This window comes from Alligator sinensis, unplaced genomic scaffold (assembly GCF_000455745.1).
Source record: "Alligator sinensis unplaced genomic scaffold, ASM45574v1 scaffold71_1, whole genome shotgun sequence".
Lineage (NCBI taxonomy): Eukaryota > Metazoa > Chordata > Crocodylia > Alligatoridae > Alligator > Alligator sinensis.
This window is the reverse complement of record NW_005841834.1, coordinates 5,003,480-5,014,877: the sequence shown is the minus strand read 5'-3', so window position 1 is coordinate 5,014,877 and position 11,398 is coordinate 5,003,480. Positions and strand designations below refer to the sequence as shown.

Genomic DNA, 11,398 nt, shown 5'->3' with positions numbered 1-11,398 from the left:
CCCTGACCAAGGTAAGGCAATTAAAATGGCACTGTGTAGCACAGGGTGCACCTTTGTCTGCTTGTGGACAGGGCTCCCTACGAGACCCTCATAACTAGCTTTCCACTCGCCAGCTTCAAGCGGGAGGATCTCGGCTACACACCCACTTTATGGAAATGGGAGACTCCTCCCTAGCTTGCTTCTGTGCGGCCATATGGCTGAAGACAAGCGACACTCGGGGGTACCTGAACCCCAGGGCTCGGGCTTGCACGTAGGATGCCTGCCAAAGGATTTGGAAATATCTGAAGCCCCAAGCTGGGATGGAGGATGCTTGCTGGCAGCAGGACCACATATGGTTCTTGGATGACTCGAACGGATTGGACCTGGTCTGGCTAATTTGACCTGGGACACTAAAAATTAAAAAATAAAATACCCCCCCACACACACACAGAAACGTATTCTTTGTTTTACACCATTCATTGCTGTAAGGTGGGGCTGGTTCCTATGAAGGGGTCGACTCATTTCAATGTTCGCTAATATGGCACGGGAAGCGGCAGCGCTGCTGGGACAGAGCGCGCGCGGCAGAAAACGAAGCAAGCGCGAGCCACTGTGACGCCGAGACAGCGAAAGCTGTGGGAAACCCCGGCGCCCCGCCCACAGCCGAGGGGAGGGGCGGGCGGCTCCTCTCAGCCAATCAGCGCCCAGGTCCCTGAGAATGTTTATTTACGTCACAGGAGAGCGCGTTCACCACCACGCGCCCCACGGGAGCGGAAGTAGTTGTGACGAATGCGGAAGGGAGGGGCTGCGCGCCCTCGGGGGCGCCCGCGGTTGGCTGCTGGCGCGGAGGAGGCGGGGCCGCAGGCGGGCGCGTAGGGCACGAAACCGTTGGTGTGCGTGCTCCAAATGCAGCCGGCGGTCGGGTCCGCAGTTTTGTCTCCCCGGAGCCGCGCCCCCGAGAGCTGGGCCGCGGCTGTCCCCGACGCCCCTCTTTCCCCGGACCTGCTGGCGGAGGTGGAGGCGGTGGCCGCGGGCTGGATGCTGGAGTTCACCTGCCACTGCTTGTGCCGTCATTTTCGCGACGGCCGCGTGCCGGATTTCCAGCGGAGCCGGGATGCGGCTCAGGGTAAGGGACGGGTCCTTGGCTCGGAGGCCCCTGCCCCACGCTGGGCACTTGGTGGGTTAAGGTGCAACACATGTAGATGTGCCGCAGCTGCCTAGTAACTCACCCCCCCAAAATAACTGCCCCCCTGTGCCGGCTCAACCATGTGTCAGCATTGAAGAGGGCAGCTTCTGGCCCGCTTCCTCTAAACAGACAACAGGGCTCCCACCGGTGTTTGGGGCTGGAGTGACCCCAGGACTGCAGTCGCACCTGCCTCCGATCCTTGGCCTCCCAGAGGGAGCCAGTGTCCTGCCTCACGACGGTCCGCTGCTCTGAGCTTGTCCCAAGCTGGGTGCTGAAGTGGGCACCTAGCAATGTGCCCATGGTTACATGAGAAGATTGGGGCCTGGGCAAGTTGGCCCTGGAGCAGAGGAGGGCACAAGCAGGGTGTGAGCAAAACAGCAGAAGACGGGAACTATGGGGTTGTGAGGAGGCAGAGCTCAAAAACGGGCAGCTGTTCCTGTCTTGCTGCTGGAGAAGTTTATCCACAACGTCAACCAAGCCCATTCCAGAACAGTTCGTTAACACACGGTAAGACTCCAGTTCACACAACTCAGGCTATCTCAGACCTCGGGTGCAACAAACCTGAAAGAGATCAAACTGCATGATTGCACCCCTTGTTTTTTTTTTTAATTTAATTTGTTTGTTTGTTTGTTTGTTTTGCAGTATAGATGCATTACTCTGTTGAAAATGCATCCAGGTCTGTGTAAGCAACAGATCCTGTTGCCCATGTCAGTCATGCTGATTCTCACCTCTTGCCAGCTTACTGTTCGGCAGCTGCAGCGGTCCCCGGGGACCTGTGCTCAGTCAGACAGATCTCCAGAAGCCCACAGTTTCTCAAAGGCTTTCAGAAGACTCTTAGGGCAACTTCAGGAACTCTAGCTTTTTAAGCATAGCCTGTGTGTGACTTGATCAGCCTACCTACTTAAAAAGCAGAAGTGTATTAGTACAGGATTGTTCAATCTTGCTGGCAACATTATAACAAGATCCTCAATTACTAGAAGCTGAATCTGAACAAATATACATTTCAAACAGCACTTATATTTTTAACAGTGAGCATTATTGGCATATTTAACTAAAGGCTGTGATTCATGAGGTGTGAACAGGTGTCGCATGTCGAGAATGCCACTCTACCACTAGAAACTATGAGCATATAGGCATTTCTGCAATTTCTTATGGAAGAAACCTGGTGGATCTGCCAAAGAGAGCTTCCACTTTTGGCCAGGAAGATCTCATCTGTGCGCAAGTTCCTTGTGGCAGAATGAATGCCTCTATACCTTGGGCATATATCCCCACCACTTGACTCATCCTAGCCACCAGGATGAGTCAGGCTGCTGCTGCCCCGCTTCTTCACCTTCCACAGACCAGTCACCCTGGTTTGTGGAAGCTGTGTGGAGTATTTCCCCACTGCTCAATTTGTCAACCCTGGGAGGAGTTGAGGTCCCAGTGCATGCCCCCTCCCCACCTCCTTTTTGCCTTCCATAAACCAGGGGCATTTCCCTTCTGCCTAATTTCTGGGAACCACTGTCTCTGCCTCCCATGCTTTTTCCAGACGGGTGACATCATGGAGCCATTTCCCTGAGGTCAGAGCTCAGTGCCAGTTTGTCTGCAAGGAAGAAAAGGCAGCTGCAAGCTGGAATACCCCTCTCACCACAATTTCTAGTGCCTCAAAAAATTTCTGGGAAACTTCTGGTACTAAAAATGAATGCTTGTTCCTTGCTGTGTTTTGGTTTCCTGAAGTTATATTGCGCCAGGGTAAACCAGTATTCTTTCGTTGGAAAGATAAATAATTTTCTCAGCAAAGGAAATGTTATAGACTGATCTTTCTAGGGCTTAGTAAAGCATTTGATATGGTGCCAGGCAGGTAATTTATTTAGGGAAGATGGAGATGAGTACAAGAAGTGTAAGGTGAGTAAGGAGCTACTTAAGAGAGATGCTAATAAGAGTGCGTTTGAAAACGGGGGTATGTCTGTGAGGTTGTCATTAGAGGAGTTTCCCAGTGATCTGTCTTGGACCTGATCTATTTAATACTTTTTAAACCAAGATCATTCAAGTAGGAATATGCTAATATTTGATGTCATGTCAAAGAGGTATCAATACACAAGAAGAACAGAATATCACAGAGGAGGAATAGGATGGCTTGATGATTAGAGTAATAAAAGTAAGATTAAATATAATATGGCAGAGAGAAAGTATGTGCATGCAATTAGGGACTAACACATTTCTTCTGTAAGCTTTGAGGGTGTTGGGTAGACATGACAAGAGGGAGACCTGGTATAATTGTGGATCACAAGATGACTGAGCCACAGATCTGTCTGTGAAAAAGGCAAATGCAATGCTTGTATATACCTGGTGGGGTATTTTTCTAATAGAAAGGGAGCAATTCATTCTGTTGTACAGTGAACTAATGAGACTTGGAATACTGTGAACAGTTTTTGATGATCATCCATGTTCCACTTGAGGAGTTTGTGAAAGGGATTGTTGTGTGGCTGGTTGCCTGATTCAGGACATCCCTTCCTGTCCTTTTTTCCTTTAAAAACTTTTTAGCTGCACTTTTCTGCTGGCTTCAAAAATCTTTCAAACTCTGGTTCCATCTACAGGACAAAGTAGCTATAGAATGCTCTATACCTAAAGAGAAACCATTACACAGTCCCTCTAGTAGCATTAATGCAGGACTTGGGAGCCCCAGTCTGGCCCCCGTAAACGCAGCATTTACGTGATGTGCTGAATAGGTGTCTTCGGTTTCTACCAGTGTTTCTGATTCTTGTGTAGCATTCAATAATCTACTGGGCACCTCTTCTTTTGGATACTTCCCCTCCTCTTTGAGCCCTGAGGATTTATTAACTCGGCATTAATAGTGCCTTAAAAATGTGAAGCTTTAAAGTATCAATGTAAATTCACCTTGTTGTGAGATTATATATTTTTTCAATATTAAGCATTGGCAAAATGCTATCAATTCCTTGGATCTTGGAGGCAGTCTACCTCAAAAACTCCTCCTGATAACTTGATACAACTTTTAAGTCTAACAGATGTTAATATTTTCACCTACTGGTTTTGTTTTTAAGTGGCAAACTGCAATCCACTTCTTTAATATGGTATCTTGAAGCTCAAAAAAGTAATGTGCATCTGCCCTCCTTATTTATATTCCTTTGCCCCTCCACTCTGCTCCCCTCCCCCCATCTTATTTTAATATTTCTAATGATGGTGAATCAGGTCAGCCTGTTGCCATGGAAATAATCCCATGGTGGTTCAATTATGACTTTCCAAAACCCATTCCCAACCTAATAGGTATAATAATCCATCTGGCGCCTCTACCTTGTGAAGAGGATTTCCCTCTTATGTGCTTTAACCTTTCTGAGCTCCTGCTGTTGCTATGGTAACAAACTGAAAGTAGCAACTTCCTGTAGAAACAACTGAGTTTCTTCAAGGTACGGTTTCTTGTTCCTTGCCAAAGTGCCAGTGCATACTTTAGGGGCATGCCAGGGGAATGCATCTGAACTCTCTAGTTGTTGCCTTTCATTTTAAGATCCTGATGCTTCACTCCATATGATATTGTGTTCTAAATTTAATTACTATAGAAAATCTAAATTTAATTATTATAGACAGTGTAATAAACCTGTTAGCTATTTATGTCTCTCTTTCAAATGGTTTCTGTAAAACTCGAGATGAATGTTTCTCTAGTCAAGTCTGTCTGAAGCAGTAATGTGTTTTCCATCACTTAGTAACTTAGGAAAATGTTGTTTGCTAACATAAATTTGCAAATAGCTCATAGCTTGTTTTAATGCTCTAACTGGTTAGAAAAATTTTTAAATCTTTTACTATTATATGTCACCTATGTAAGTTTTAGGCTTGTTATACTTCTAGCCACACAGTGGTGCTGCTGGAACGGAACTGATTAAGGTCACTTTTTTTTCTTTCAGCTATTATTAATGGACTACCCAAAATCACTGCACATCAGAGGAAAGCAGTGAACCTGTGTCAGTTTTTGGCACGAATTGCAGAAGGGAAATCACTTGGTAAATGTTTCTTCATTACATTTCCTTCATTGTAGTTTAGAGACATTAGTCAGATTAATTTATGTGATGTGATGTCTTATTTATTTTTGCTCAAAACTCAAGATAATAACTGTTTTTATTTTCCTCGCCACTTGTGACAATTCTAACTTTTTCCTAGCCATATTTTTTTGCCAAAAGTAATTGGGCATGGTTTGTCTTCAGTTTTCTTGTTCTCATATTTAGGGCTCCCCTCCCCAACCTCTTACTCTGCTATGAGCAGTCCTGTCTGGGCAAGAGGATGAACAGGATTTTTTTTTTTTTTTAAAGATTGTTCTATACATCTTGTTTTAGTGCAATAAATAAGTCAAAAGATGTAGTCTAGGGTTTGTTTAATAATCAAAAGCACAAATGATCAAAAGGGGAAGCTCTGATTTTTCCATGATAAACCCAAAATCAAATGTCAAAGTTTATAGATATTTAGAATTTATTTTATTATAGTGATTGAGGCACTGGTAGGCTTCTGAATTGCTTTAAAACTGTAAACATATCAATAAAGCGTTGTGTTCAACTGAGATTCTCTCTCTCTCTCTCTCTCACGATGTTTTATGTATGTATGTATGTATATAATAAAAAATACACACACGCACATATAGGTAGCCTGTTCCAGTGCTTTACTACACCCGTAGCCAGAAAGTTCTTCTCAAATCTCCAACCTAAATTTCCTTTGCTGCAGTTTGAAGCCATTGAGGGCTCCCTATTCTGTCCCCTACAGAGAATAGTCCCTCCTCCATCCATCTATCCATGTGCCCAAAAGGTTCCAAATAAAGACTTTTGCAACTGTTTAGTTGGTCTAATAAAATATATTGCCTCTAACACACTGACTACTTGTACTTTTAGACAAGGTGTTTTTAAGTATAAAAGTGGTAGCCATGATGGTCTAAAACTACTGGAACAGGCTACCTAAAGAAGTTTCAAACTCTTGTTCCCTGGAAACTTTCAAGAACAGGGTGAACAGACACTTGGCTGGTATAGTTTAGTTGGGAATGGTTCTGCCTTGAATAGGAGGACTGGACTAGAAGATGACTTCCTGAGGTCCTTTCCAGTCCTATCTTCCCATGAGTCTATTTTTAACTATTGGAAAATAGTATTATTCTATATTATACTATGAATTTTGCCATTTCACAAGTGACTCTAAAATGTTTGAGTTTGCCCTTCCTCCTCAGGTTATCATTTTGAAAGTGATCAAAGAATTTCCCCATTGGAATCTGCTTTGTCAATTTGGGTACAACTTGAAAAGGAGGAAAGTAAATTAGAAAAACTGCATGAAGATATTCGGCGCTTAATTCTGATTCAGGTGTGTGATCTGTATAAATATTTTAAACAAACAGCAAAAGAAAAGCTCAAAGAAAACTTTGACACTTTTTTAATATATTTCAATAGAAGCTTGAATTGAGCTTGCCTACTAAGATATATACTTGCAAACTAACAATCAGGAAAAGATTCTGTTTCTTGTTAAGTGAAATGTTCTGTTTTCATTTAACCTTTTAAAAATGTACTGTAACTAGCTTAGACTTCAAAAGGAAATTATAGTTTTTTATTTTGGGAAATGTTTGGTTTTTAGCATTTTTCTCTTAAATCAGAAACATCAAAAACTTGCATTTTTACTGCAGTTTCAGTTTGCATCTGTTTTCTGACTAAAAATGTTAATTTTTTTAAAAATCCTGTTTTTGCTTTGGTTTTTTATTTCTTATTGAAATTACTTTTGGAGCTGACATGATTTTCTCTTATGCTTGACTTAGCCTAATACACTCTTTGAAGTTCCTGATAAAATTCCATTTTGGCTGTCCCTGCTGCCAAAGTAGGGGTAAATAAATGCTTGTATGGAAAAACACTTACTAAGTTGAAATGGTTATTTATAAGATACTAGATTTGTACTGGGATTTTAAAATAAGACTCAGACAAGAAACTTGTTGTGGAAATAGTACTAAACAATATTGTAGCTTGTATATGTGAAATGCGCAGTTACTTACCAATTTTTAATGATTTGGGATATCCTGTGCACTGTAAAAACATGGTCTACACATTCAACTTTAATGTTACCATTTGAGTTCACTATTTTACAAAAATATCTTTAATATTATAAAAGTCTGTCCTGTCTGGAGGGTAGGGGAGGCCAGATGTAGGCCTCTGTCCCCACCTGCACCCCTCCCTCTGTCATACATGACTGGCAGTGAGCTAGTACTAGTAGAAAAGCAACAATATTAGATATGTTCAAGTGGTAATGTGCTGACTCTCACAAAAAAAAAATAAAAAAAAAAAATTAAAAGAATTTCAAGAGGACATGCTGTTGCCCATCTCAGGGTTTCATTCTAACCTCTGATAGAGATTTAGTTTTAAGTCTTCATTTGTGATGATTAACATTCCTTTCAAAACTCCTCCATAATATTATAAATAAATAAGTGTTATCCTCCTGAATATCTAATCTCTTTGAAACTTGCAAATCTTGTTTTTCTTCCAATTAATTTCTTATCTCAACTGTACCATAGCTAAATGCAAAATAATAAGGTTGGATTTTCCACTCTTTAGTGCTTGTCCCCCAGCCTGAGGGGCTCCCCTCAGGCCAGAGGAAATGGCAGCTAACTGCTGGACCCCAGGGGAGCCGTATGGGCCAGATAATGTGGCCCTGCTTGCTAGATTGAGTGAGTGGCATGGCTGGGGAGTGAGCAGAGTGGCCCACGTTCTAATCTGGCCTGCGGACTGGACACTTATCTAACATACATAGCCAAAAGTTTGAGCATACCTGCTTTATAAAATACCTTTCTTGCCCAAAAGGAGGGGTGTCAACTACAGCCTGCAGGCTAGATCTAGAGTTCAGAGCCCTGTCATCTAGCCCTTGGGGCCAGAAATTTAATTGCAGCAGTGGCGGTGCAACTGCTGTGGCTCCTGGAACTGTGGCAGACACAATTTGTTTCACTACCAAATTTCTGATCCCTGGACCAACTCCAGATCGTAGAACAGTGTCATGTGGCCTGTGGGGCTGCCCAAGGGTCTAGAAATGTGGCAGTTGGACAAGTGGTGGTAGCTGTGGCTCTGGGAGTTTGTCCAATCACTAAATTTCCATCCCTGCTAGCACCCCCCACTGAACAAATTAGGCAGCTCCATGCTCTGAATTCAGCTTGCAGACAAGCCCTGCAACCCAGATCTGCCCTGTGTGGTCTGATGAGTTTTACCTGTGCTACCTCTGCCCAAAAGCTAAATAAAGATTACTAGTACAAACAGATTGCTTTGGATTGCGCTCTCTCTTTCAAAATAATTAAGAATCATGTTTTGGCATTAAATATAACATTACGTATGCTTTTCAAAATGATCTCAATAGTACTGAATTCAGTGTGTCCTGTAGTTACAATTCTATTTATCCTCTGTATAGGCTGTAGCAGTCTACATAGAAAAAGGATACTATAAGGAGGCTTCTGAAGTCCTTGACAGACTAGATTCGGAACCAAATAAGGTGGGTAATCTATAACCTTTTTATTTTAAACTGTATATGTTTAGCTTTGAGTAGAACTGTAGAAGAAAAATCAGATAATTTAGCCTGAAAGTGATTATTTTTTCCTTTCTTCACCTTTATAGTTCACTTGGTGAGAGAGGATTTGGACGTGGAGTAGAAAATACAGCCTTACCTAAATTAAGTTTTTAAGGCATGATGTAAGCTCGATACAATTAATATAGTCTAAAACTTTAGTCAAATACCAGTTATACCAAGGTCTGATGCTCATACCCATCCTCTGCCTGAACCAAATGAAGACAGTGGCTGTCTACATGAGACATTTACTTTTAAGTTGTCTAATTAGCTTCACAGTAAACGTCTCAGCATCTACACATACAGCCCTGTTCAGCCTCAGGAAACAAATTAACTCCGCAGCAAGTAGTACTTGTAAATACAAGTACTATCCTGCTGCAGAGTTTTTTCATGCGCAGCAGCGCTCGTATAGACACTCTCGGGGCTGGCTGGGGCATGAGGGCATTTCAGTGCAGGGACTACTTACTGGCTAGCTCTACACTGGAGCATCCTCATGGCCCTCTAAGCTGGCTCTACATGCCTGGGCACAGGTGTAAAAGTGGTGCCCAGGAGCAATAAACTCTGGTGCGATAAGCACTGGAGTTTATTGCATATTAATATGCACATGTAGGCACACCCAGTGTGATCCAAATCTCCAGTGAGCTGTTAATTGAATTGAGATGACTTACATGAAGATTGTTAAATACATTGACTTTTTTTTATTTAAATTTAAAACTTTTAAGGATGCATTCAATTTTAAATGGGTTTGACAACCTTTGTTAAGGTTTTAAACTCTTAATCATTTAAAATATGTGCTTTGTGGTAAAGTTTTAAGGTCACAATTCTGAATTGAGACAACTCCTGGCTAGTACTTGAAACCAGAGGTTGTTGAAGTATTAACCCAACTTCTGCTTTTTTCATGTGCAAAGGGAATGTTTTTTCTTTATTTGTAATTCATAAGAAACAAGCAACTAACTAGAAATTTAAACAAGCATGAAAGCTTGTTTTCTTCCACTCTACGGAGCTGGGGTACGAGAATGAGATTAACTAGCTCTAAAATCTTGGCAGATAACTATGGAAAAAACTTTCATTTTAATCGCAATGAAATGCGAAACCTATTATAAAAAAATTAGACCTTCAGATATGCTGGATACAGAAATATATTTTTCTTAAATGATTTTAAAATGCTGTTTGTTCATTTTTAATTGAATTCCAATTTCTATCCAAATAAAACTTGACATGTTTAACATATTTAATAAGAAATGCATCACTCATCATTTTCTAACTAGGAGAAAAATGATAAATTTTAAGACCGACTAAACATAGAGACATGATTGCATATAGACCTCCACGACCACAAACTGCTGCACCAGAAAGAATGGGGTTAAAGCTACATCAGCATCCGTGACAAACTGGTGGTGCTATTTAAAACATTTCAAAAGCTGTCATCTAGAGTTCAGGTCATATCTTGATTCCACATTTATTTCAGAAAGGCTTAATACTTTAATACTAGTTGGCCCTCTCTCTCAGTAATATTAAGCTCTTTCAGCAATAATCAACGGAGACAATGAAAAAGTAAAGCAGCTCCTAATTTATGTTTTCTGGATGTATTGTGCCACCCCAGTGTCCTTATCTCCACTTCTGTAGGAGTTCTCGAATATGCCTCAAGAAAGTGAAGGGAAAACAGGGCAGCTTGGGATGTCAGAAAGATTGTGTGTTGGTTGTATGTGTAACCCACACAGTAAAGTTTGAAATGTTTCTAAAACGAACAAACTGTGGTAGAGATCAGTGTAGGCAATATGTTCAGAGAACTTGCTTTACTAGTAAAAATGCACGTGTAGCTTAACTTTCAATGCAGAATACATATTTGAAAAATGCTAACTTGAAAATATTTGCTGATACCGTAAATGCAGTAATAAGTTAAAATTTTGTAATATTTTTTGTTTGTTTGTTTTTTGGGGGGTTTTTGTATTAGACTCTAAGAATGAAGCTGACCATGATAATTAACAGGAGAGACCCATATGTTCCCTTCCTCCAGAATTTCAGTTACAATCTCTTAATGGATAAAATCAAGTCTTACATCGATGATTTCTTGAAAAAAAGTGCAGCTAACTTTCTAATTAAGGTATGTTGAGATGAGACTTAAAGTTGGTGCTTTAACCTTCCCATACACTATTTGTATTGAGCTGAAAGAAAAAAAAATTAGGATGATGATTTGAGTGGTCTTGAGGACAGCTGTTGAGCAGAAAAGAGCCTTGCCTTGTCTTACCATGTATGGTTCTGTTAAACGAGATGGCACACTCAGTTGGGAAAAGAAAGAAATAAACTTTACACAAACTGCAGAAGGCAAATCTGCAACCTTATTCCCTATACTCTGTCTTCAGAAAAGCAAAACTAAGAACTAAAGAAGGATCCTATTTAGTGTATGTACAAGAAGACCACTTACCTGGAATTTGCATAAAATAATGTAATTAGCTATTTCATTTTTAACTAGCTGTCTTACTTGTTTTCCTTACACCAAAAAACTAAAAAGGCCTAAAATGTTGTTAACCTCCAGATAAGAACAGGTAAAATTTTAACAACAATATAGCAATAATTAAATCATCGGTGGTTGGCTTTCTTTTTTTCTTTCTTTTGAGAAGTAAATAATACACTTACTCCATGGCGCACCACTGATTTTAAAATTGGCAGAAGAAGTATTCCTGC

General features: G+C 41.1%; 1 protein-coding gene across 3 annotated transcripts in view; it reads left to right on the top strand.

Annotated features, from left to right (window-relative positions):
* The first annotated feature begins 787 nt into the window (after positions 1-787).
* Positions 788-11,398, top strand: part of TERF1 (telomeric repeat binding factor 1) — a 23,743-nt gene continuing 13,132 nt past the window's right edge. For 2 of the 3 annotated variants that reach the window (XM_006015302.3, XM_025200230.1), the window contains exons 1-5: positions 788-1,102; positions 5,059-5,154; positions 6,357-6,487; positions 8,561-8,641; positions 10,668-10,817. In XM_006015302.3, the coding sequence (XP_006015364.1) occupies positions 883-1,102; positions 5,059-5,154; positions 6,357-6,487; positions 8,561-8,641; positions 10,668-10,817 (678 nt within the window). In that variant the 5' untranslated portion in view covers positions 788-882. Of the gene's footprint in view, positions 1,670-5,058; positions 5,155-6,356; positions 6,488-8,560; positions 8,642-10,667; positions 10,818-11,398 lie in introns of all 3 variants that reach the window. The other variant, XM_025200225.1, reaches the window with a different exon arrangement.